Source organism: Nicotiana tabacum, chromosome 5 (genome assembly GCF_000715075.1).
Source record: "Nicotiana tabacum cultivar K326 chromosome 5, ASM71507v2, whole genome shotgun sequence".
Lineage (NCBI taxonomy): Eukaryota > Viridiplantae > Streptophyta > Magnoliopsida > Solanales > Solanaceae > Nicotiana > Nicotiana tabacum.
In genome coordinates, this window is record NC_134084.1 from 138,812,741 (window position 1) to 138,840,551 (window position 27,811).

General features: G+C 39.5%; 1 protein-coding gene across 1 annotated transcript; it reads left to right on the forward strand.

Annotated features, from left to right (window-relative positions):
* Positions 1-1,672: 1,672 nt before the first annotated feature.
* LOC107782762 (leucine-rich repeat receptor protein kinase HPCA1) lies at positions 1,673-9,291 on the forward strand. Its single transcript, XM_016603698.2, has 19 exons — positions 1,673-1,829; positions 3,112-3,235; positions 3,769-3,840; positions 3,950-4,024; positions 4,181-4,252; positions 4,337-4,498; positions 4,585-4,659; positions 4,735-4,806; positions 4,928-4,999; positions 5,103-5,171; positions 5,261-5,335; positions 5,425-5,496; positions 5,579-5,713; positions 5,793-6,265; positions 6,337-6,489; positions 6,590-6,729; positions 6,820-7,039; positions 7,377-7,612; positions 8,425-9,291. The coding sequence occupies exons 1-19, from the start codon at positions 1,745-1,747 to the stop codon at positions 8,926-8,928; spliced, it is 2,886 nt and encodes a 961-aa protein (XP_016459184.2). The 5' UTR covers positions 1,673-1,744; the 3' UTR covers positions 8,929-9,291.
* The last annotated feature ends 18,520 nt before the right edge of the window (positions 9,292-27,811 follow it).

Consider the following 27,811-nt stretch of genomic DNA (forward strand, 5'->3'; position numbering starts at 1 on the left):
AAAATGTATACCCTAATTCAATCTCCTTCGGTAGTAGTAGGTTTGTATTAAAAATAGTGGCACCCATAATCATCAAAACCTGGATCTGCCTCTGCTTGTATAGCCCATTGATTTGAACACCTTTATTGAATTTCCTGGCTTCGCCACTGCTGCAAGCTATTATACGTGTGTTTGGTTCATGATCTTTGTAAACGAATAACGTGACCAGCAACTGGATGGCAGAAGGTATATGAATTTTTGCATGTATTTCTTATACAGTTATTTTCTTTTAGGCGGTTGCAGTCCTTGTGCAGGCACTTCCGCATACTGAACAACGCTTTAGGGGTCGTTTCGTAGGGTGTATAAAAATAATGGTGAATAAGGTGTATTAGTAATGCATGGGTCAGTAATGCAAGCATTAGCTATGCATAGATTATTTCTTATCCATCGTTTGGTGTGGTGTATTACAAATTAAAATGCATTGCATAATATTTAAGAAAATTAGTTGTTTACAAAAATCCCCTGCATATTATTTAGCTTTAAGGGACTTTAAGAACAATCTTATCTTTAATCATGCTAATGCATGCATTAATATATAGCCTTGGTATTGTTAATACCATGGTTTGCTATGTATTAGTTATACATATAATAATACCAAATAGGTTGTATAACTAATACTTGCATACATAGGTTGAAAAAGTGTACCAAACAAGGGATTAGTAATACCAAAAGCTAATGCATGCATTATTACCCTGAGGTAGAGAGACTGTTTCCAAATAGACCCTCGACACACTTCCCTCCAAGAGGTTGCTTACCATCAGAGCAACCCCTCTTGTCTTAAGCTAACGAACATGGTACTAATATAAATTTAACTTACGAATAAGTAACCAAAAAAATCATATTCGATTGATTGGTTTGAAACTAAAGAGTAGTCCGGTGCACTAAGCTCCTGCTATGCGTGAGTTTTCGGGCTGGACCACAAGGGTCTATTGTACACAGTTTTGCCCTATATTTTTGCAAAATGCTGTTTTCACGGCTTAACCGTGACCTCCGGGTCACATGACAGCAAAAATCATATTCGATTATTAGTTGAAAACAATATAAGAATTATGTGAAGTATTGTTTTAATCTAGAATTAAAGCTGAATGCTGTTGAATTAATAAATATATAATATAAATTAGATCTTATGCTCGAATTAGATTTCAAATAAATTTTACCAAATATACCGATTTTTTGTTTTTAGGAAAGCTAAGCACCTCCGATTTTATTCATTAATCAAACAAGTCGTTACTCCAACTATAAAAGTCGTGTTGCGGGAAAAAAAGAAAAGAAACGGAAACATTTATACGATTTCCTAGGAACTCATAACTTCAATCATTATGCTCTGCCTTAGAATCAAAGAAATCAGTATCTTTAATTTAGGTTATAAAGTATGGTAAAATGTTCATGTTTCATACGGTATAGTAATGCAGTGATAATTGTCTCACGATGCTATACTGTCAGTGGAGGGAGTATGACATATCAAAATGATTTCAAGTCGGTAGTGGGAATTAGATGACTGTTAGATTGGCTTCTAAGATAAGTTTAATCATTAAAAAGACAAATAGTCCTAAATCCTAATGCGCTTTCCCCACCCACCCCCTCCAAACTTTGCCTTTGTAATTTTAAAGATTGGCAATCATACTTCGCTGCCCCAGCCACTATAAGTGACCAAAACTATCAAAATCAAAATCAGACATTGTTGTTCTGAAGCATTTTTGAAGCCATGGCAGCCGCCCGGCTGTTGCTCTGCTACCTCATCCTCTCTTCTGCTATCTATTTAACCTACAGTGTCACAGACCCCAGAGATGGTAAGAAACTCTAACTTGTATGCGTAAAACAATGGTGTAACTGGCAACATTTTTTTACTTGTCCTCCATGTTCTCCTTTAATAAATATACTACATGCTACCAATGGGGTGGAGCCACATTGCATGAAGGGGTTTACGGACAGAGGCAGAGCTATGATTTGAAATTTATGGGCTATGAATTCATCACTGAACTCATAGGTCATCTGAATTCATTAGTGGGTTCGCAATCAAATATGTATGCATATTTTATGAACTTTCTAATATAAATACAGTGTTTAAGCAAATGTTACTGGGTTCGTCCGCACCCGCTGCTAATGCGCCCTCCGCCCTCGACGTAAGGGAACTGGCTTCTAGGGTAGTGGTAAAGGTGGCTCAAAAATTGTTTGAAATAAAAAATATTGCATTTTCACATTTCTTTTTTTGAATTCTCTCGTTAAAGTTCCTGATTAAACCACTAGTTTTTTTTTTTTTTTTGAATTTCCCAGATTTCCTGGGGTGTTGTATTTATTTCCAAAATATAGGAGGAGGATGTGAGCCTTACCTCCAAGGATTACAACATAATGATATACATCCGACAGAGGTTGTTACATAAGTTTGCGTCTCTGTTAAAGTACTGGACATTTACTACTTAGCTAACAAAAAAATTTGCTTTGTCATATTTAAGCCTAACAGTAGGCATCTGGTGTTTGTCAAGCACAAAAGAACCTTTAGTTCCTTTTGGGAGTTGTTGGAAAGAAAGGTATAATTTGGCTTCAGAGTTAGTAGTAGCCAATTTTGCGAGAGAATCTGCTACTTCATTTGCCTCCCTGAAGCAATGCACTGGGCTAATATTGGCCTGGTTCATTATTTGCGAAGTGTCCTTTATGATCTTCTTCAACCTATAGTTGTTGGTATCACCCTCCTTAAGCATATTCATTACCAGCATTGAGTCCAATTCAATTGTGAAGTCTGAGAACCCATTTTGTACACACCAATTAATGCCAAACATAGCAGCTTGAGCCTCTGCCATGTTATTGCTGCTGCATTTTGAAGGAATTGAGAAGGCCATAATGAGATCTCCTTGGTCGTTTCTCACTACTCCTCCCAATCCCGCTTTCCATTACCATGAATAAAGCTTCCATTAGTGTTTACTTTAATTGATCCCTGTTTGGGTTTGTTCCAGCATACTGAGATAGCCTTAGGAATAGGTTGAAGTTTCAACATGTTGTCACAAAAGTTGGCCCAAGGCAATGTTAGCTTGCATTTTGGGAAAGCTCTATAATTTCAAAATTTGTTGAGTGCAGTTGCAATACTTCGATCTCTGAAAGACCAGTGGGAAAATACACCACCTAGTTGGCAAAAGAGCGATGATCCTTGCGGAACATCCTGGGAAGGTGTAACCTGCAACAACTCAAGGGTAACTGCATTGTGAGTGTGCTCTTGTCTTTTATCCTCCAACATTCAGTGGCCGTTTGGTTTACGTTCTAGTTATGTCGGAGTTATAATATGGGAATTAAAAGTCTCAGAGACTAATGACAATGCGGTGATTGTTATAAGGTGAATAATAACGCATGAATTGTTATGTAGGATTGCCTAATTTAAGGGCATTTCTTTCTTTAGATACTCTTATCCACATATTGCTAATTCATGTACTCTATCCGTATAACATAATATACAGATTTCCCTTATAAGTTATACAAAGTCTAGTTTCCACTATATAAATCTGCATAACTTGTGCAGAGTTTACTACCAAAAAGAAATTGTATTAGTTATACGGAAAGTATATTAGTTATACAAGATTTTACATTGAAAACCAAATGTTATATAAGCAATACGAAATGTTATACGGAAAAGTAAAATTTCTTATACTTCACCAAACGGCCCCTTAGTCTTTGAATACTCCATGTTGTTTCACCAGCGAAGCACTTCTTAATCGTTGATGGTATTTCTTATTTCTTCAGGGGATTATCGACGATGGGACTGAGAGGAAAATTAAGTGGTGACATTGGTGGGCTCACTGAATTAATTTCCTTGTGAGTTGGTTTTCAGATCTAAAACTCCTGTTGAACATTGGCAGAGGCCAATAGCTTAAATTTGTCATCATAATTTGTTGACTTCAGTTTCTAAACTTGCATTTTCCAGAGACTTGTCATTCAATCGAGGACTTACAGGTTCCCTCTCTCCGCGGATAGGAGATCTGCAGAAACTTAACATATTGTAAGACTATTAATGCTTTTTTCATTTTTATTTTCATATAGCCGATTTAACTTGCTTGGCGTTGAGACATAGTTGTTTTTTTTCATTAAACGTGATGGTCTTCCCCCGAAACATACATTACATACGTTTACCTAAACGTCTATATTTACATTTCAGAATCCTCGCTGGTTGTAGCTTCAGCGGCAGTATACCAAGGGAATTGGGAAAGCTTGCTGAGTTATCTTTCTTGTAAGAATTACTCAGCCATATTAACTTATGTTTGTTGTAGGTGTATCATCAGTTCATTTAGTTCCATGTCAATTTCTTTGACAGGGCACTTAACTCAAACAATTTCACTGGCGAGATACCACGAACTCTTGGCAATCTGGCAAAACTCTACTGGCTTGATCTAGCAGATAATCAGTTAACAGGACCAATTCCTGTTTCAACCTCCTCAAGTCCGGGGTTGGACCTTTTAAAAAAGGCAAAGCACTTGTGAGTAAACTTTATTTATCCAAATTACGTGTCATTCTTGAGATAGGATATATATCTTTTATGGTCTAACTTCTATGTTATTGCAGCCATTTTAACAAAAACCAACTTTCAGGCTCCATTCCGGACAATCTTTTTAGCGGTGACATGGTGCTAATACATGTGTAAGTCAAGAAACTAACAAACTATTTGCGTTATTCTCCCTTGCCTTCTCATTCGTTGCATTTCTAAAATTGCAGATTATTTGATGGAAATCAATTTAGCGGGAGCATTCCATTAACATTAGGACTTGTTCAGACACTTGAGGTTCTGTGAGTAGAATCGACCATCTTTCATTAGCATACCTTTCATATTACTTCACCTTTTTTATTTGGATTATATGCTAGTACTGTTTTATCTTTAGTTGGTATTCATGTGACTTCATATATACAGTCGGCTTGATAGAAATGCCTTAAATGGTAGTGTCCCATCAAACCTTAACAACCTCACAAGCATCGTAGAGTTGTAAGTATACTTGTCTCCATCTTTTGCTCATTCAATTGTGTGCTTGAAATCAATAATTGGTAGACTGAAGTGGTTCTTTGTGCTCTTATTGTTCTGCTTTTAGGAATTTAGCACACAACGGACTGTCGGGCCGACTACCAGATTTAAGTGGAATGAATTCCCTTAATTATCTGTAAGGCTAGCATGAGAATAAGCAGAATCCTAATTTTAGCAAGTTGTTTCTCTATGATAAAGTGATACATCATATTCTTTTTTTTCCAGGGACTTGAGCAACAACTCATTCCATCAATCGGAGGCGCCAGTATGGTTCTCGACATTACAGTCTCTCACCACTCTGTGAGTATTAATCAGTTATGAATTTCAACTACGAATTTCCACAAACTATGATAAATCTAAGTTGGAACGACGACTGGTGTGCTGCTCAGAGTCATTGAATATGGCTCACTCCAGGGATCAGTGCCCCAGAAGCTTTTCACTTTACCCCAATTACAACAAGTGTGAGTATCATCATCCTAACTGAATTTTCCCTCTCTATTACCCACGGCGAAGAGTTTGGGATGATTTTAATAACTTTTGCAGGAAACTGAGGAACAATGCATTTAATGACACGCTGAACATGGGTGGGACCATTGGCAGGCAACTCACACTTGTTGATTTACAGAATAACGCGATTTCCTCAATAACGCTCGGCTCTGGATACAAAAATACATTGATGTGAGATGACTCATGACTCTTTTTTTTGTCTGTTATATGTTGTTTTTTCTCTCTCTGATTACTTTGTGGTTGTACTCAGACTGATTGGAAACCCTGTCTGCGACACGGCCCTTGGGAACACGAATTACTGCCAGCTTCAGCAGCAATCCGCGAAACCTTATTCTACTAGCCTAGCTAATTGTGGAAGCAAATCATGTCCTGCTGATCAAAAAGTTAGCCCGCAAAGTTGTGATTGCGCTTATCCATACGAGGGAACATTCTACTTTAGAGGACCATCTTTTAGGGAGTTGTCCAATGCTAATACGTTTCATTCGCTTGAAATGAGCTTGTGGGTGAAGTTAGATCTCACGCCCGGTTCAGTTTCTCTACAGAATCCTTTCTTCAACATTGATGATTATCTTCAGGTGCAGTTAGGATTATTTCCACCAACGGGAAAATATTTTAATAGATCAGAGATTGAGAGGATTGGATTTGCTTTGAGTAACCAGACTTATAAGCCACCTCCAGAATTCGGACCTTACTATTTTATAGCATCTCCTTACACTTTCCAAGGTATATATATCACATAGGTTTCTACAACTCTACTTCTAACAGAATACTAACTTGAACTATAACTGTCTCAGCCGAACGTGGAGAAACTTCTATTAGTTCGAGACAAATTATTGGAATAGCTGTTGGGTGTACCATCCTGGTCCTCTTGCTTGTTGGTCTTGCAATATATGCTATGAAGCAAAAGAAACTTGCTGAAAAAGCTATTGGATTGAGTAAACCATTTGGTAATATCATTTTCTACTGAAATAGAGCTGAGTTATATATGTCCAGCACGTACGTAGGATTGATCTAAAAAGTTAGATTACTTTGATCTTTTTTGGCCAGGATCGTGGGCTCCAAGTAGGAACGATAGTGAAAGTGCACCACAACTAAAGGGAGCGAGATGGTTTTCTTATGACGAACTCAAAAAATGCACGAGTAACTTTTCAACGAGAAATGAGATTGGTTCCGGTGGCTATGGGAAGGTTTGCTATCAAAATCCACTGTATATCCATACTAAAGGGATAAACTCTTGCTCGGTTACTTTTCTTATTCGCTTGTATTCTGTTTCCTAGGTATACAAAGGAATCATCTCAAGTGGGCAAGTAATTGCTATCAAAAGAGCTCAACATGGATCCATGCAGGGTGGACTCGAGTTCAAGACTGAAATTGAGTTGCTTTCGCGGGTTCACCACAAAAACCTCGTTGGTCTGGTCGGATTCTGTTTTGAGCAAGGCGAACAAATACTGGTCTATGAGTATATTTCAAATGGTACACTCCGAGAAAATTTATCAGGTGTGCTACATCCTCCTATATATTAAAGATTAACCAGTCCAAGTATTATTTGATTCAAAATGTTCTAACATTTGGTAATGCCTTTAAAAGGATTAATTTAAGAATAATTACCTTTCCATTTAGCATAACTCGTAAGTTGTTGCCATGTGACCAGGAGGTCACGGGTTCGAGCCGTGGAAACAACCTCTTACATAAATGCAGGGTAAGACTGCATACAATAGACCCTTCTGGTCCGGCCCTTCCCCCGACTTCGCGCATAGTGGGAGCTTAGTGCACCAGGTTGCCCTTACCTTTCCATTTGGCTCGTGTAGAAATTAATTTCTATTATGTTCTACAGGGAAAACAGGCATTTATCTAGATTGGAAGAGGAGACTTCGTGTTGCGCTTGGTTCAGCCAGAGGATTAGCTTATCTGCATGAGCTTGCCAACCCTCCTATAATTCACAGAGATGTGAAATCGACTAATATTTTATTGGATCAGAATTTAACAGCAAAGGTCGCAGATTTTGGCTTGTCCAAACTCGTGTCAGATAGCTCAAAGGGTCATGTTTCCACTCAAGTTAAAGGCACATTGGTAAGTACCACAACCTTCTTAATTCTTTCATCCTTCATATATGTATCCAGAAAATGATTTGCACCAGCTACCGTAGGTAAAAGAGCAGAGGGGCGGTAGGAATAACAAGATATCTAGTTTTAGGAACACATCCTAAAGTTGAAGCTTGTCCAATATACAAGAATAATGTTTAAACATCTGCACAAGATAAAATACCATCAGATTTCCTAAATGTAAAGGAATGAGCAAATTATAATGGTTAAATGACTTGTCCTAGACGTTATTATTTCTGCCTCTGAGCAGAGGCGGACCCTGGATTTTTACGCAACGGGGGCACAATATTCTGCTCAACCAGTGCCCCCTAAAGGCTTTTAATGTTCGGGGAGCCAAGTGCTTTAAATTAACCATTTTCATGCTATATACATATACAAGATTTCTGCCGAAGCTTATGGAGTCTGGTGACCCCGATCACTATAACACATAGGTCCGGCTCTGCCTCTGAGTATGGATATATGCTTCTTTTGGCCTTTTGGCTCGTGAAACATGATACATTTGTTTCCTAACCAGAGGCGGATCCAGGATTTGAGGCTTATGTGTTCCTACCTTAATTTCAGATTAATATGCAATAATAACTGGGTTCACAGTCAGATATTTGCCAATATTTAGTGAATTTCTTAATATAAATACAGAGTCTACGCAAGAGTTACTGAGTTTCCGGGAACCCGTAGTCCATGCACTAGGTCCGCCCTTGGTTTCCTTATTGGTGTTTCCAGATGATACATTTTATCTTTTATATTTTGTTGGAATGAATTTAAGACCTGAGTACATTGCAGGGTTATCTAGATCCTGAATACTATTTGACTCAACAATTAACCGAGAAAAGTGATGTGTATAGCTTTGGAGTTGTAATGCTAGAAATGATAACTGCAAAGCAACCAATAGAGAAGGGAAAATATGTCGTTCGAGAGGTGAGAGCAGCTATTAATAAGAACGATGACGAGCATTATGGCTTGAGTGATATGATCGATCCAATCATTAGAAGCGCGCCAAATTTAATCGCGTTTACAAAGTTCGTGGATCTGGCAATGCAATGTGTTGAAGAGTCTGCTGCTGATCGTCCAACAATGAGTGAAGTGGTAAAAATGCTTGAAACTATTCTACAAAATGATGGTTTGGAAACAAATTCGACGTCTGCATCATCATCAATCACAGATTTTGGGACAGCAATAGGACATCCTTATAATAAGGATGCTCTACAGAGAAAGGAAATAAGTGATACTCATGCTTTTGATTACAGTGGTGGTTATACTATTCCAAGAAATGTGGAACCAAAATAGGGACAACCAAAAAAGGACTTGTCTTTGCTAATTCTCATTCTTTAATTTATTATTCTCTATAGTAAAATTTTGGAAAATGGGTGAAAGGGATTATAGAATTTAGTTGTTGCATTGTACCTATATTGGCTAGAATATTTTGTGACACGTGAACGTGATCACGTATGGAATCAAGATCGAAGTTCAGATTTTATCACCAAGGCTTACAGTTTAGTGATACTGGTGAGAGCCTCGCATATAATAGGTGTGAGCTCGATTTTTACTGTCCCCATTCCCTGATCCTCCAATGTAATAGAGAAAAAAAAATCAGATTTTCTAGGTTGAAGAGAAAAGTTTACATGGACCATTGTATGATTCCATGTGTCAATGTTCATGTTCTAATTTTCTTCTGATTTTGGTATTGTGTGTCCTGACTTATAGGGCATCTAGTGCAAAGAAATCATATATGATAATAATAAAATATAACAAAATAAGCAAATAATTGTTTCTGGCTGCTATGAATTCTCGCTTTGACCATTTGAACTTCAATTTTAGTATTCATTGGGGGTGTGCTTGGTACGAAGTCCGGAAAATGTTTTCCAATTTTCCCATGTTTGGTTGGCTTAAATGTTTTGGAAAACATTTTCCTTATCAAGTCATTTTCCTCAAATTGGAGGAAAATGTTTTCCTTATCAAGAGAAGGGAAAATATTTTCCAAAACTCCTTCTCAACCTTCCCCACCCTCATCAACCCACCCCACCCCCTCTCCAAAAAAGGTTTATTTTTTTAATATTCAGTTTTTCCGTTACCATCCGCCCAACTACCCTCCACCCCCACCCCACCCCAACCCCCACCCTTTAATTTTTTTTTTTGGCAATTTCAAATTTCTCTTTTTTCGTTTTTTGCACCACCCACCCCAAACTCCCCCCCCCACCCCCCTCACAAAAAAAAATTACTTTTTTTTTGTAATTTAAATTTAAATTTAACTCTAAGTTAAGGACTACTTGTCCTTAACTTTTGAACCTGTTAATTTAAGTTCAAGACCTATTGTCCTTAACTTTTGAGCTTGTTAGTCTAAGTTCAGAACCAAGTATCCTTAACTTTTGAGCTTGTTCGTCTAAGTTCAGGACTTATTGTTCTTAACTTTTGAGCTTGTTAGTCTAAGTTTAGGACCTATTGTCCTTAACTTTTGAGCTTCTTAGCCTAAGTTCAGGACCTATTGTCCTTAACTTTTGAGCTTGTTAGTCTAAGTTCAGGACTTCAGGACCTTTTGTCCTTAACTTTGAACTTGTAAATGTAAGTTCATGACCTATTGTCCTTAACTTTTGAGTTTGTTAGTCTAAGTTCAGGACCAAGTGTCCTTAACTTTTGAACTTGGAACTCGAAATTCAGCACCAAATGTCCTTAACTTTTGAACTCGTAATAGGTCCATAGTCAGACAGATAGAGTAGGCACTGAAAGATCCTTATGTTCATGACAAATCTGGTAATTTGTGTTCCTTATTGCTCATGTGTAACCCTTTGCATCAGGCAGGTCCATTGCGGCTTGTGAGGTACTATACAATGCTGGTTACAACAACATTTTCGAGGTTCAAGGTGGTTTAGAAGCTACTGAAGAAGAGGTTTCAAATTAATCTTACTTATATCTTTTTTGCTTTAATATATATTCATCTTTCCAGAATACAAGTTCGTATATTTAAATACAAATTGGATCAGGATCTTGAAAGAGAAGGTCCTCAACCATTTAAGTTCGCAAGAATTTGGGGGCTTTCAGAATTCCTCGGGTAATTATTTCATGCGTGTGCCTAACACATGAAAGATATAGAAGAAAGGGTAACACAGTTTTTTTATATTAATTTTAATAGACTAGTGGTTACTATTGCTAAGCATTAAAAATACTGGATAAAAAGTAAATACCACTTTAAAAAGTGGCTACCCCACATAATTTTTACACTATTTACCCTTTAATGCCCAGGCCCAAACTATTTACTACTCCTACCTATGAGGTCCAAACTATTTACCCGATTTTTTTTCTTGCCAACCATCTTTCTTTCTTCTATCGTCCATTTTATGCATTAGAAAACTGTTCTTTTCTTGAAATTTTATGACAAATTTTGTTTTCAAGAATTCAAAATTTATTGTACAGAAGCCTGTGACCATTAGGTGAATGAAAACCAAGCAATCCGGTTCACAGCTGTGACCATTAGAAGAATCCACACTGATCTTGGCAAATTCTTTAGAGCTTCAAACATTTCTCCAAAAAACAACAATCCTCCTTTTTTTCCTGATGAACCCAAGTACTCACTGTTGATGAAATCTTTCTGTGGCAACCGTTTTTCATCCACAGTTGTGTAGATTCGTTAGTTATTGTTCTTTGATGTGTGGATTGTATCTTTAATGCTGGTTTTTGGAGATTTATTGTACAAAAATTTAAATCCACCATTGAAGGACCTTGAAGTTTGAAACTCATAATTTGATTTGTTTGAGTTTTTAATTATTTTGATTCGATCATGTATGGTTTTGTTTGAAAAGTTGATTGGAGGTTGTAGCTAAAGTTTTAATCAATTTGGTGGAGATTTGGTAGTAGATTTTAGAAATTTGGGTTGAAATATAGTTGAACCAAAGAAGAAGACGAATTTGTGTTGTATACTCAAAGAGTATACAAATATATTGTGATGACCTTTTAAGTCATCACTTGTTTTAAAATGAAACTCCATGTTCTGAGGCCTTGAAAACCTCATTTAGAGCCACCTCGATTTGCGTGCGCAGATCGGGCGCGTAGCCGGAAAGCTTAAATATGATAATCTGTGAAAAACGATTAGTTTTGATTATAGAATGAGCTAATTTGACTTCGGTCAACGGTTTGGGTAAACAGACCCAGACCCGTGATTTGACGATCCCGAAGGTCCGTAGGAAAATATGGGACTTGGGCGTATTCCCGGAATCGAATTCCGAGGTCCCGAGCCCGAGAAATGAATTTTCAAAGAAAATTATTTTCTGGAATTGTTTAAAGAAATTTGAAATGAAATTTGATTAGAACATGATGGTATCGGACCCGTATTTTGGTTCCGGCATCCGATACAGATCTTATATATGATTTAAGATATTTCTGTGGAATTTGATGAAAAACGGATGTCATATGACGTGATTTAGACTTAAATTGCAAAGTTGATGTTTAAAGAAGTTTTGAGAAGATTTCATTGATCTCGAGATTTAATTTGATGTTCATGATGTTATTTTGATGATTTGATTACACGAATAAGTTCGTAGGATGTTCTTGAGGTTTTGTGTGCACTTGGTTTGGAGTCCCGAGGGCTCGGGTAAGTTTCGAAATATTTTTACACTTAGAAAAAAGTTTCAGATTTAGAGAAGTTGCAGGTCTCTGAAGCCAGGTCTCGCGGTCCGCAGTGGAAGCTTCGCGACCGCGGTGGGATTTGTGCGGTCCGCGGTGAGCAAGGACAAGCCTTCGCGGCCGCGCTCGATTTCTCGCGATCCGCGGTGGCAGTCTTTTTTATGCGGTCTGTAGAGAGGGTCTGCGAGGAGTATATTTAAACGGACTTTTCAGTTATTTTTCACTTTTCAAAATCCTAAAAACATAAGAGGCGATTTTTCAAACAACCTTTCTTCTCCAATTCAATTGTAAGTCATTTTTAACTAGTTTTCTTCAACCATTAACATCTTTTAACATGATTTCAACTTCAAATCAATTATTTTCATGGAGAAAATTGGGTGTTTTGGGTAGAACCTAGGTTTTTCAAAAATTGGGGATTTGGACCTCGATTTGAGGTCCGATTTCAAAATAAATTACATATTTGAGCTTGTGGGGGAATGAGTAATCGGGTTTTAGTTCGAACCTCGGGTTTTGACCACGTGGGCCCGGGGGCAATTCTGACTTTTTGGGTAAAACTTTGAAAAACTCATTTTCATGCATTCAAAATTGATTCATTTAGCGTTTATTGATGTAATTAAGTAAATTATGACTAGATACGAGCGAATTCATGGAGGAATCGAAGGGTAAAGTTATAATTGAAACTTGAGTTGTGTTCGAGGCATCGAGGTAAGTGTTTGGTCTAACCTTAGCTTGAAGGATTAGGAGTTGTGTCCTATTTGCTATTTGCTTCTTGTCGAGTACGACGTATAGGCATGGTGACGAGTATCTATACGTTGGTGTCAAGCATGACCGTGAGTCTTATATTGTGATTTTCATGATTTCGTTGTATTATTCATGCCTTGGTGAAGATTTCTAATTGTTGTATAAAGTTTGTAGAAATAATTGTGACCTATGAACATTGAGGAGCGTTGGCTCAAGTTGTATAGCGAAATTGTGAAAGTATAAGTGACAATTAAACTTTTAGAGCATTGACTCGAGTTGTGAAATGAGTTGTGAAAGTATAAGTGATAATCGAACCTCTAGAGCATTGGCTCGAGTTGTGAAAGTATAGATGATAATCGAACCTCTAAAGTATTGGCTCGAGTTACGAAGTGAATTGTGAAGTAAAATTGAGACAGAGAAGAGATCATTATGTTGTCACCCTTGTCAGGCTATTGTTGATTTATTTGTTGTTCCCTTGCCGGGATTTAATTGTTTAACTGTTGTTGCCTTGCCGGTATTTAATTGTTTAACTATTGTTCCCTTGCCGGGATTTGAATTGTTTAACTGTTGTTCCCTTGTCGGGATCTCCATTATTATTTTGTTTATTCCCTTGCCCCTTTGCTTGTGATTGTTGTTTAGGTGAAGAAGAGTGTTAAAACATGAAGGGTGATGCCGTGCATTGTTTGCTATTGTGAGGAAAGAGTGTAAAGCACAAAGGGTGATGCTGTGCCGTATGATGTACCATTCCGTACCGATTATCATTGATTATTTGGTGAGGAAAGAGAGTAAAAGCACGTAGGGTGGTGCCATGCACATCTTTATTATATGATTGATTTGGTGATGACGAAAGTAAAAGCACGAAGGGTGATGTCGTGCACACTTTTATTATGAAATTGCTTTGGAGAGGGCAAGAGTAAAAGCACGAAGAGTGATGCCGTGCAAATTGTTGATTTCTGATTTTTTGGTGATATTCGAGTTATATTATTTCTTTCCTTACTTGATGCTTTCTATTCGGAACTGTTATCTTCCCACAGCGTGTTTTCCCTCCCCCATTGACTGGTTATTTCTGTATTTCTTTTTTCGCTGTATATACATTTGAACTGCACACAGGTTTATTTGGAGTCTGGTCCTAGCCTCGTCACTACTTCGCCGAGGTTAGGCTAGACACTTACCAGCATATGGGGTCGGTTGTGCTGATACTACACTCTGCACTGTGTGCAGATCCAGGAGCAGCTTTCGGACAGTAGTTGGAGGGCTTCCTTCAGTCCACTCGGAGACCCAAGATAGACCTGTAGGCGTCCGCAGGCCCTGGCGTCTCCCTCTATCTCTATTCCCTGTTTCATTTCCTTTTGTTTAGAAACAGTGTATTGTATTTCTTCAAACTTTGTATGTAGTAACTCTTAGACAGTCTGTGACACTATGACACCAGGTTTTGGGGTATTTGTGGTTTTAAAAGTTGTAATAGACGTAGCCTTAAGATATATAATTGTTGACTTCCGCTTATTTACTTAAAAATTCCTCAATTATCATGTTATCGCCTTATGTTTGTTAAAATAAAGCGATATGAAAGTGTAGCAAGTAGTTAAGGTTTGGCTTGCCTAGCTCCCATTAGTAGGTGCCATCGCGACTCTCGAGGGTAGGAAATTCGGGTCGTGACAAGTTGGTATCATAGCTCTAGGTTACATAGGTCTCACAGTTCACAGACAAGCTTAGTAGAGTTTGAGGGATCGGTACGGAGACGTCTATATTTATCCCCCAGAGGCTACAGAGTTAGGAAAAACTTCACATTTATTCTTTCCTATCGTGCGGTTTGGTTTCTCAATGCTAATTGAATTTCTACTCTGTTCTTTCGCAGATGGTGAGAACACGCGCTTCCTCATCCACCGCTTAGCAGCCCGAGCCTCCAGCAGCAGCTCCCACGAGGGGCAAAGGGCGAGGTCGAGGCTGTGCTAGAGGCCGAGGTAGGGACAAAGCTCAGCCCTGAGCAGCAGCGCCAGTGGCGGAGCCTCAAGTTGACTTTGATGAGGAGGTTCTGGCCCCAACAGTCCCGGTGGGCCCAGCTCAGGTCCCAGAGGGGTTTATTGCTACCCCAGTTCTTCAGGATGTTTTGGTCCGACTAGTGGGCCTCATGGAGAGTGTCACCCGGGCAGACTTGCTTCCTGTAGCACCAGCCATCTCTCAGGCTGGAGGAGGGGCCTAGACTCCTGCTACTAGCACTCCGGAGCAGGTAGCTCCCCAGATTCAGACTCCAGCGGTTCAGCCAGTTGGAGCAGTATAGCCGGATGTGGTAGCTTAGATCGGTGATAGAGCGACTATGTCTGCCGATGCTTTGTGGAGATTGGATAGGTTCACCAAGCTCTTCACTTCTACTTTCAACGGAGCATCTACTGAGGATCCCCAGGATTATCTAGACATCTGCCACGAGGTTCTTAGGAACATGGGCATTGTTGAGACCAATGGGGTCGATTTTGCGACATTTCTCTTGTCTGGATCCGCCAAGACTTGGTGGAGGGATTACTGCTTAGCGAGACCAGCTGGATCGCCAGCCTTGACTTGGGAGCAGTTTACAGTGTTATTCCTGGAGAAGTTTCTCCCCGTTACTCAGAGAGAGGCCTATCAGAGGGATTTTGAGCACCTCTAGCAGGGTTCCATGACTGTTACCCAGTATGAGACTAGGTTCATCGATTTGGTTCGCCATGCTCTCATCATACTCTCCACCGAGAGAGAGAGAGAGGGTGAGGAGGTTTATTGATAGTTTTATTCAGCCGATTCATCTTCAGATGGCTAGAGAGGCTGAGAGTGAGATTACTTTTTAGGAGGCGGCCAATGTGGCCCGTAGAGTTGAGATGGTTCTGTCACAGGGAGGCGGTCATGGGTCAGATAAGAGGCCCCGTCATTCAGGCAGATTCAGTGGCATCTCATCCGAAGGTCGAGATTCGTATGGTAGAGGCCATCCTCCTAGGCCCTTTCAGTCAGCGCTCCAGGTTTCTCACGGTACTTCAGGTGGTCGTGGTCCCCAGATGCAATATCTCGATCAGTAGTCCTACAGTGCACCACCTGCTCCTATCAGTGCACCGCCGCTTCAGAGTTTTCGGGGTACTCATTCAGGTCATCAGGTCCAGCAGTCTCAACAGCCAAGGGCTTGTTACACGTGTGGTGATCCGGGGCACGTTGCCAGGTTTTGCCCTCGAGTACCGAGTAGCTCTCAGCATCAGGGTTTTCGTGCTATGGTACAGGCACCAGGTGTTCCATAACCTGCCCAGTCATCTAGAGGTGGGGGTAGAGGTGCTGGAGGTGGAGGTAGAGGTATTAGAGGTAGAGCTCAGGCCGCCAGAGGTGGAGGCCAGCCAGCTGCAGGCCGTCCTAGAAATGTAGTTTAGGGTGGTGGGGCCCAGCCCCGATGTTACGCCCTTCCAGCCAAGCCCGAGGCTGAGGCTTCAGATGCAGTCATTACAGGTACTATTCTGGTTTGTGATAGAGATGCTTCAGTGTTATTTAATCCAGGGTCTACCTACTCGTATGTGTCATCTTATTTTGCACCATATCTGGTTATGCCTAGTGATTCATTGAGTACTCCTGTTTATGTGTCTACACCTGTAGGTGATTCTATTGTGGTAGATCGAGTCCATCGCTCTTGTATTATGGTGATTGGGGTCTTGAGACTCGTGTGGATTTGTTGCTTCTACACATGGTCGATTTCGATGTTATATTGGGGTTAGACTGGTTATCACCTTACCACGCTATCTTGGATTGTCATGCCAAGACTGTGACCTTAGCCTTACCAGATTTGCCCAGTTTAGAGTGGAGAGGAACTCCTGGTCATTCTACCCGCAGTGTTATCTCGTATGTGAAGACTCGGCGTATGGTCGAGAAGGGGTGTTTGGCCTATTTGGCATATGTTCGTGATTCTAGTGCTGAGGTCCCTTCTATTGATTCTGTGCCTGTTGTTCGAGAGTTTCTTGATGTTTTCCCTTCAGACCTGCCGAGTATGCTACCCGACAAGGATATTGACTTTTGCATTAATTTGGTCTAGGCACTAAGCCCATTTCTATCCTGCCGTATCGCATGGCCTCGCTGGAGTTGAAAGAGTTAAAGGAACAGTTGCAAGACTTGCTTGAGAAGGGTTTCATTAGACCCAGTGTTTCGCCTTGGGGTGCGCCGGTGTTGTTTGTTAAGAAGAATGATGGATCGATGAGAATGTGTATTGATTACCGACAGTTGAATAAGGTTACAATCAAGAATAAGTAACCATTGCCGAGGATCGATGATTTGTTTGATCAGCTTCAGGGTACCAAGGTGTTTTCAAAGATTGATTTGAGATCTGGCTAACATCAGTTGAGGATTAGGGCATCCAATTTCCCTAAGACAACTTTCCGCACTCGGTACGAGCATTATGAGTTCCTGGTCATGTCATTTGGGTTGACCAATGCCCCAACAGCTTTTATGGATTTGATAAACCGAGTGTTCAGGCCTTATTTGGACTCGTTCTTGATAGTCTTCATTGATGATATTTTGATATATTCCCGCAGCCGGGAGGAGCACGAGCAACATCTTAGAGTGGTTCTTTAGACCTTAAGGGATAATCAGTTATATGCTAAGTTCTCGAAGTGTGAGATCTGGTTGAGTTCAGTTGCATTTCTGGGTCATGTTGTATCCGCAGAGGGTATTCAGGTTGATCCGAAGAATATTGAGGCAGTCAAGAACTGGCCTAGACCACCATCAGCTACAGAGATTCAGAGTTTTTTGGGATTGGCAGGCTACTACCGTCGGTTCGTGGAGGGGTTCTCATCTATCACAGCCCCGATGACCAGGTTGAACTAGAAGGGTGCCTAGTTCAGATGGTCAGACGAGTGTGAGGTGAGCTTTCAGAAGCTCAAGACAGCTCTGATTACGACACCGGTGTTGGTTTTGCCCACATGATCAAGGCCTTATACAGTTTATTGTGATGCATCTCGTATTGAACTTGGTGCAATGTTAATGCAGGATGGCTAGGTCATTGCCTATGCTTCACGGCAGTTGAAGATTATGAGAAGAATTATCCGGTTCATAATTTGGAGTTTGCAGCCATTGTTCACACCTTGAAGATGTTAAGCTGAAGTTACCCCTGTCCGTGCCTCTCTTACCGAACCTGTTCACATTCCTTCTGATGATGAAACCACTCTGAGGGACACCAATGAGTGTATTCAACGTCTCTTCGTTGGTGGTTTTGAAAGTGGAGAACTAGGTCCAGTTTTAGATGAAGTTCCTTTTTCTTTCTCTGTTCCCATTCCTTCTATTCCTCCGTTGGTTTTAAGTGCTTCCTTGCCCATTCTATCTGTTCCTGCTCCCATATCTATTTTTTCTCCCTTGCCTGTCTCTGCTCCCTTACCTGCTTCGAGTCCTTTGACTCCTGTTATTTTCACTTCTTCTACCACTCCTCCTTCTATAGCTCCCCCTTCCTCTGTTCAACATGCAGAGGAGGGTTCCAGTAGCAGAAGCTTGGCTATGAGGAGTTACACTTGAAGTTCCTGCTAATAACAGTCTTTTAAGGAAGTCTGGTGGAGCAGATGCCTGGCTTGGGCCTTTGATTGGAGATATTGAGAAGAAAAAGATGAGCAGTCACAGTTGCTTAACTCTGATGAATGACATAGTTCATTCTACTTTGAAGGTATTTTTTCTTTACTTACTAACAAGTTTTTTTTATCTCTAAATTCTTATTTCTATGAGTTGTCACTGTAGGCTAACCTTATTGGTACAAAATTGATGGGAAGAATTTCCCTTATGGAAAAGAAAACTCGTGAGTCTGAAAAGTCTATCCACGAGGCTGGGGAAATAGCCAAGGGAGCCCAGCTAGAAGCAGCTAATTGGAAAGACCAGTTTGAGAATGTTCAGGGAACTATAGAAGAATTTCAAGAGAGTAGAAATCACCTGGAGCAGTAAAAGTGAGGTTTGACTTCTGAGTTAGCAGTTGCCAAAGTTTCTTCAAGTCAATTTGAAAAAGACAAGGAACGCCTTAAATGTTGCTTTTCAGAACAGTTATCAAAGTCAAGTGAAGAAATAAGAGAACTTAAGGCACTCTTGGACAATAAAGAAGAATATGCAGGAGAATTAGTGCAGAACTTGACTCAAGTTCAAGCTGATTTAAAGATCTCCTCTGACAAAGTACGTGCCTTAGAGAGTTCCCATGCCTCCCTTGAAGCTTCCCTTGATTCTCATTTAGCTGAACATCAAGTGTTAAAGAATGATCTTGCTATGTGGGAAAGGGAGTATGAAATATTTGAGGAGAAGTTTGATTTAGAGGTGAGTTGGGCTTTCTTAAACTCTCGTCGTGATGCTTTAATGGAGGCCAGTCAAGAAAATTTTGACTTAAACTCAGAGTTGGCCAAAGTTTTAGAAACCATTGAAAGAACCCAACAATCATTTGACTTTCCTTCTCCGGCAATTGAAGCTCCCGTGGCTAAGGAACTTGTAAATGACGAAGCCGTTGCTGTGCTAGTTGAAGTTGAAGATGTTGCAATTCCAGCTCCCGAGGGTGAAATTTCTACGACTCAGTCTATGGAAGCTGAAACTTCCATGACTCTTGCTCCCCTCGTTGAACCTAGCACTTCAAGCTCAGCTGAAACCGCTCCTGTTGCTGCTTCTTCAGAAGTTGCCACCATGCCTGTGGCTGTTTCTGGAAGTGAAATTAATGTTGCGACTTCTGATGTACCAACCCCTTCAGTGATCAGTTAAATTTCCAGACTTTGTTTTTACTTTCTTTGTTGGATGATGGTTTTATCCCTTAGTTATTTTTAAGGGATTTTTTGGTGAAAGTCCCTAGTTATCATAATGGGGCACTTGTATAAACTTTTTGTTGACTAAGTTTCTACTTAGTCTTTTTAATTATATCAAAAAGTTTGTTAGTACTTCAATGTGCTCTATTCTTGACTTTTCCTTATCTATTTAGGATTTCTAGAATAGTTTAGCATTTTAATCCTTTGAAAATACTTTATGATTCTTCTCATGACTTATTAACATGAGGTTTATAAAAGAGGGCCCTTTTATATATCGACACTTAATGAAGAAGACGTCTCAACTTCATAATGGTGTTATAATACGATGAAAGAAATAGGAACACACATGTTTTGTTTGAAACAACTTTGACAAGTTTTTATTCATGAACTTGGACAAGCTTTTGAATATTACATGTATTGAGATACATCTATAACTTTCTCGTAACTGTTTTTCTTGTAACAGATTTTTACAAAATAAATATTATTCAACAAGGTTTTTCCTTATAACCCGTTTCAATACACAGTCATGACCCTATCTTAATGTATTAGGAAGGGTTTGAGAGGTGACTCCGTTGTTCTCATGGGAAAGAACACTATGATAAATGCTGAAGTTCCGTAACTTCTGCTCGACACTTTTCTCTTTGTGACTTGATTTTTTCGATTTTCGTATTCGATTTACGTCTCCATTTTACCGCACATATCTGTGTATAATATGCAGTCCCCCAAGTGTTTGAGCGCTGAAGTATGAAGCCTCGAGCACTTGTTTGTTTCTCCCAATTTGGTCCTTTTCCTGAAAACAGAAAAACATACGGGACTCGGAGGTGCGATTAAAGATGAAGACTGCCTAACCCGTATGTATTTCCATAAGATTAATTTGTAACCATGCGCTGGGAATTTTAGAATATTCCATTTTGTTGTGCAGGTCGTGACTTATCATTTGGCACGAGTTAGGGTTTTTGCCTAGCATCTAAAATCGTTAGTAAAATTTTAACAATTCAAATAAAAATTCTAATATAACGATACCTGATCGTAGGTACTTTCTCAGAAATAATATCTCTTTAGGTGGACAACATTCCAATGCAAGGGTAGAACCTTGCCATCCATTGTCTCCAACTCGTATGCTCCTTTTCCCGCAATGTCACGAACTCTGTAGGGTCCTTCCCATATTGGACTTAGCTTTCCTAAATTAACAGCATTTGTAGATTGGAACACATTTTTAAGCACGAAGTCCCCAATTTTAAAGAATCTGAGACGTGCTTTCCTGTTATAATACCGTTCAATTACTTGCTTTTGTGCTGCCATCCTTATTAATGCAGCTTCTCTTCTTCCTTCGAGCAAATCAAGGTTCACCCGCATCTCTTCATCATTTGATTCCTCCGTTGCTTGAACGTACTGTGTCATCGGTTCTCCTATTTCAACTGGAATTAAGGCCCCCACACCATAAACCATTGAAAATGGTGTTTCTCCCGTGCTTGTTTTTGTCGTTGTACGATAAGCCCATAATACTCCAGGTAATACCTCAGGCCAATTACCTTTTAAATCCTGTAACCTTTTCTTCAAGTTGTTGATAATGACCTTGTTTATGGATTCCGCTTGTCAATTACCCACTGGATGGTATGGTGTAGATGTTATCCTTTTAATTTGCCAACTGTCACACCTCCTTATCCGCCCCCGTAGGGGTGAAGGAGTTTTTCCAATTAAAGGACAATCGAAACGGGATTTGTTTATTTATTTCAGAGTCGCCACTTGGGAGATTTAGGGTGTCCCAAGTCATCAATTTAATTCCGAATCAAGGAAAAGAATGACTCTGTATTACAGTCCGCGAACCAGAAATCCGGATAAGGAATTCTGTTAACCCGGGAGAAGGTGTTAGGCATTCCCGAGTTCCGTGATTCTAGCACGGTCGCTCAACTGTCATATTCGGCTTGTTTATTTGATTTTATACAAATATGAGCTCATGTGCAAGTTTTAACTTTTAACCGCTTTTGTCATTATTATTATTTTTTTATCAAGAATTGCAACATCATGGAAATACATCTCGAACCACGTCACATCAATGCACCCGTGGTTGTTGGCACATTTCCATTCCGTTGAGATTTAGATTTGGGCCACATAAATGTGCACCCGAGTTTAAGAAATTTAAATTATTAAAGGCGCGCCTAAGGCGACTTGCGTAATTTTTACTTTGGGTAGGGCCGTGAAATTTTGCTAAAACGGTCCCTCCGAAGTCTAAGCAATTTTAAAGCAAATATTTACTAAGGGCCCCGCGATTTTTCATTTTTTTCTTTTTTATTCGGCGAGGCTCATCTCATTCTTATTTTTTAAAAGGAATTTGCAATATCATGGACACGCATCTCGAACCACGTCACAATCAATGTACCCGTGATTAAAGACATGTCTCGACTCCGCTGAGATTTGGATTTGGATCACATAAATGTGCACCCGAGTTTAAGAAAGTAAGATTAATTAAGACACGTCCTAAAGAAACTAACGTATTGTTATTTTGGGTAAGGCCGTGGAGTTCGCTAAACGGCCTATCCCGAATTCTAAGTGATCAACACATACATTTTTGTGAGGGCCTCGCAATCTGCGCGTTTTATTTGGCGAGGCTCATTTCGTTTATTTTAAAAGGACGATCCTAAAGCGACTACATTTTCTATTTACCTTTGTCTCTAAAGAAAAAAAACCTAATTAATTACAAGCATGCAATGTCCCAGCTTTTGTTGTTCGAATCAACAACTTAACGATGACGCACCTCAACGACAATACATACCTTTATTTTAATTGACAGACGTGAACTCCCAAAATTCCTAAACCAATTTATCATGCCCGTCAACTATTACGAACTATGGGTTTTAATGAACCGATTTAGTGTAAATGAACCTTTCTTTTCCTGACTTTAACCGTTTTCAACACTAATCTACCAATAACATTTCAGGTTTTGCTTACTATCGAATTCAGAAACTGTTATTCAACGAAGACATCCTAATATAATGGCATGATCAATGATAAAATTACTAGCGAGTACGATGAATATTACTAAATCAACTCATGAATTGGAATCCTATTACAAGTTCATTACCCCTTTTAACCTGACCTTAATCTAGACCCACCTATTACTGATGACATTCGAGTTCCTCCAAACTGATTCAACAATCCCATTTCACAAACCTATTGAACTGACTTCACTTCATGCCATTCTAAAGATTCAATTTAACATTTCAATGTTATACAATGCTTAACAGATAACCCTCCTTAAAAACAGTTTTGATTATACACATAACTACTATCTATATAACAGGAAAACATCTAAACTAACACTAATTAAAATGCAGGCAGTTCTTAGTTGATCAACAAATGTGTTCGAACATTTCCTTTCAAACTTCAGCGAGCTTACATCAATGTGGTTTAGGGTAGTGTACCTGGTATAGGAAAGCAAAAGAAGAAGAGGAATGGTCAGTGCAGCATTAGCATACACAACAACAGCAGCAACAGAAAAATAGCAACACAACCCCAGTAGTCAGATTTTTGTTATCAACGGCAAACCCAACCAAACAAAATCCAGTAATACCAGTAGGAGAAACCAGCAACAGATTTAAACCAAACAGAGGCCCAGTGAACTCAGAAAACCCAAAACACTCAACTGAAACAGTGTTGAACCAGCAGAGAAACCAGGAAAACTGAGCTGAAAACCCAGCAGTGTCCCAACAAATACAGGCTAAGCAGAGAAGGAAACAGATGCAGAAAACAATAGCCTCTGATTTGTTATGTTCAAAAATCCAGCACACTCTTAACTCTCTATTACTCTGAATTTAGGCTGACCTATTCAAGGTTTGAAAGTCCAGCCTTGTTTTTGGCTTTTTCTTTTATCTCTCAACACTCAAAACTGTCCAGCCTCTAAACTTAATTGTCTAGCCTCTAAATTTTAACTGTCCAGCTTCTAAATTTTAACTGTCCAGCTTCTAAATTTTAACTGTCCAGCCCCTTTCTTAGCCAAGAATAACTCTATTTATAACCTGAAAAAGGACCCCCTAAGGTTTGCCTAGAACTTCACAACCTCTAGGTCTGCCCATACCCCTTAATCCTCCATGCCTAAATGCCTTTTCTTGATCCCTACTATATTGTTCCCCATGCTTGTCCTATTTGTTTTAATCAAGAGTCATGGGCGTATTATAATACTCACTTAATTCCCATGCTTGTTGTTTTGTTCCCCATTGTCATTTGGTTAATAGTATTTTAATTACCACTTGACATGCTTTTAACTCAACCCCTGATTAAACTCTGTCAAATGCCAAAATTACCCTTAACAACTGCATATTACTGTGTTACCCTAACTTTAATAGTCAGTATATAAACCCCACTGAATTTAGCTAATCACTGACTACTAACTAATCAACTTAAACTCAATACTGATTTTAGATTGGTCTGTTAAGTTTCTACAGCTATACCCAACTCTCAGCCTAAGTTCAGCCAATGATTCAAACTCAATCAAACAAGGGTGCCAATCAAATGGTATGAGTCGGTCATATTGGGAGCCAATCCTGACCAACTCAAAACCAATTGATCCAATAGGCAGTTGAGGATGCAAACTAAGATCGAAGCACTACTGCAATAGGCCTATTGATACAAGTCTCACCATAGGTAAGAGGAACAGGCTAGTAATCACATTGAAATGAGCAGACTCAGATTTTCTAGTTTTTCAAGTGAACTCAGTTGACGACACTTATTCAATCGACTATATGCACACAATGGATAACAACAAACAGACTAAAACACCAAGACAGAGTGATTCACATCTCTGGGGAAAAACAGGGAACCTAAGTATTAACTGACTATTTGATGATTCTAATCAAGTTACACACACAGTTCATCACAATGGATTAACAAACGAACAAAAGAATTGACTAAATAAGAGGTCTACTTGAAGATGGACAGAACTGAAAGAAAATGACAGAAAGAATCATCAAATTAGCTAGACATGCTGACAAACACAAATAGAAATTCAAACACTGACAGAAGGGACAAGGAAACTTATCTTGGGAGCTCAAAACAAAACGAACCAGGCTTGAACTCGGACTCGACCATTTTTGGGGTCGAATGGACCTTAATCGAGTGTTCTCAACTGAGAACACTTCGACTAAAGTCGATTAGACCCCACATCGTCTTTTAATTCGGACAGACCTCAACTTTTGGTCTTTTTAGGGTTCTTCGTGGTCTGATTTAGGGTTCGTTCAGTTCTGGTCAAATTTGAACAGAACCAACAGCGTTTAGGGTGTGAGGGAGGCCAGGAGGTGTTGTGGTATGAGTTTGGGGTCGGTGGGTGTAGATCTGGTTTTTGCTCGAATCTTCGATTAAAGATTCGAGAAGCTGCAGGGTGATTCAAGGTAAATGGTTAATGGATTCATGTTCAGGGTGGTTGGGTGCATCAGGGGTGTTATTTTGGTAGTCATCGGAGCCGTGGTTGCTGGGTTTACGGTGGGGGAATCCTAAGGCGGCTAGGGTTTGAGAAGGGGGTTCTGGGGACGAAGATGAACAGTGGGCGAGGGGGGGGGGTTTGGTTTGGGGCGTGGGGTGACGGATTGGGATTTATATACGGGATGGGTGGTTTAATCCTGGCCGCTGGATCAATCAAGATCGATGGCCAGGATTATGGGAGCTTAACAATACGATGTCGTTTGGTTAAGTAGGGGGTTCGGTTCGAACCAGGCAATGGGTCGGGTTCAGGGAACGGGTAAGGAGGTGAGATCCTGGCCGTTGGATTGATTTAATCCAACGGCTCCGATTAAAAGGAACCAAAACGATGCCGTTTGAGGCGTCTGGGAGCTTGACCAAATTGGACCGGGTATGGGGTTGATTTGGGGTTGGATTTGGGTCCATCTAGGGTGGCCCAACCCCTATTTCCCTTATTTTTACCCATTTTCCTTCTTTTTTTTAATTATCAAAATTAAACAAAATCCTAAATAAGTCATAAAATCAAAAAATAAAAATAAAAAAAAAAAATAAAATAAAATTACATACATATTATTTAACACCTATAATAATTAACACACAATATTAAAAAATAAAATCACATAATGACAAGAAATACACGTGCATATTTTTTTCTTTTAACCAAATTATGGTTAATTAATTCGTAAATGCACCACTAATTCCTAAATGCATGCAACATGTATTTTTGTATTTTTAACTATAGCAAGGCGAGCATTTACGGATAGACAATTATGAAAATGTCACACAAATTCCCAAAATTGTACCCGAAGGTAACTTGTTTTATTTCTTTTTCGATTTCTTTTGGAGTAGTTTCCGTGAAGCAAAAATCACGTGCTCACAGCTGCCCCTCTTTGACCGAAAACACAAAGAGCTTTCGTGCAAAGATGAAGTGAGTGGATACGAGCGATTTTTGCCCTGTTGGAGCACTCTGTGTGAAGCATATTTTTTTAGAAGAAGATTTATCCGAACCTTTGCTTCAAAGGTTTCCTACATATCCCTGGCTAAAGGGGAATCATGTTAATGTAGTTCGGGAAGTGTTGATAGCTGGGACAACCATGGGACTGCGATTTGCTGTTACTGCTACTGCACGCTGTTATTACTGCTTACCGATCTCCTTATTGCATCGTGCTTTAAAAGGAAAATCAAGAAGCTAGGCTAGATAACGGATTACAAGATCCCATCTATCCTCCCTTTGTTCTTGACGCCTTGCTTCCTTGTCGGCTTGCGTCTATTCCAGTGCTTCTTTTCTTTCGAGAACTGACGGGGATGATACTGGCCTTTTGCTTCTCTGAATGCCAATTCTCACTGTCTGGCTCTGTCCGCTGGGGATATGGCTTCCTTCATTAAGATTTTTTGCTATGCTGGGAATAATTTGATGTTCAAAAGCCGCTCCTCTCGAGATTTGTCTTATCTTCCTTTCGGCTCATGCGCTTGAATTTGCGCTGGGATCTCTTGTTGCAACCTTCTGTTTTCTGGTGAGTTGTTGGTTTCAAGACCTGAAAATGCAAAGACTGAAAAATATTCCTCTTGTTATACAGGTGGACGCCTATCTATCTAAAACATGAAAATATTCCTCTCATTATACAGGTGGTCGCCTATTTAACTAAGCGCCTATTTAACTAAGACATAAAAATATTCCTCTCATTATACAGGTGGGCGCCTATTTAACTAAGACATGAAAATATTCCTCTCATTATACAGGTGGGCGCCTATTTAACTAAGACATAAAAATATTCCTCTCATTATACAGGTGGGCGCCTATTTAACTAAGACATGAAAATATTCCTCTCATTATACAGGTGGGCGCCTATTTAACTAAGACATGAAAATATTCCTCTCATTATACAGGTGGGCGCCTATTTAACTAAGACATGAAAATATTCCTCTCATTATACAGGTGGGCGCCTATTTAACTAAGACATAAAAATATTCCTCTCATTATACAGGTGGGCGCCTATTTAACTAAGACATGAAAATATTTCTCTCATTATACAGGTGGGCGCCTATTTAACTAAGACATGAAAATATTCCTCTCATTATACAGGTGGGCGCCTATTTAACTAAGACATGAAAATATTCCTCTCATTATACAGGTGGGCGCCTATTTAACTAAGACATGAAAATATTCCTCTCATTATACAGGTGGGCGCCTATTTAACTAAGACATGAAAATATTCCTCTCATTATACAGGTGGGCGCCTATTTAACTAAGACATGAAAATATTCCTCTCATTATACAGGTGGACGCCTATTTAACTAAGACATGAAAATATTCCTCTCATTATACAGGTGGGCGCCTATTTAACTAAGACATAAAAATATTCCTCTCATTATACAGGTGGACGCCTATTTAACTAAGACATGAAAATATTTCTCTCATTATACAGGTGGGCGCCTATTTAACTAAGACATGAAAATATTCCTCTCATTATACAGGTGGGCGGCTATTTAACTAAGACATAAAAATATTCCTCTCATTATACAGGTGGGCGCCTATTTAACTAAGACATGAAAAATATTCCTCTCATTATACAGGTGGGCGCCTGTTTAACTAAGACATGAAAATATTCCTC

Excerpts from the sequence above, each read along its gene's own strand:
- LOC107782762 (XM_016603698.2), top strand. The coding sequence starts at position 1,745 with ATGGCAGCCGCCCGGCTGTTGCTCTGCTACCTCATCCTCTCTTCTGCT. Across the intron at positions 5,714-5,792 it reads GGATACAAAAATACATTGAT|ACTGATTGGAAACCCTGTCT; the intron begins GTGAGATGACTC and ends GGTTGTACTCAG. Across the intron at positions 6,266-6,336 it reads ATCTCCTTACACTTTCCAAG|CCGAACGTGGAGAAACTTCT; the intron begins GTATATATATCA and ends TAACTGTCTCAG.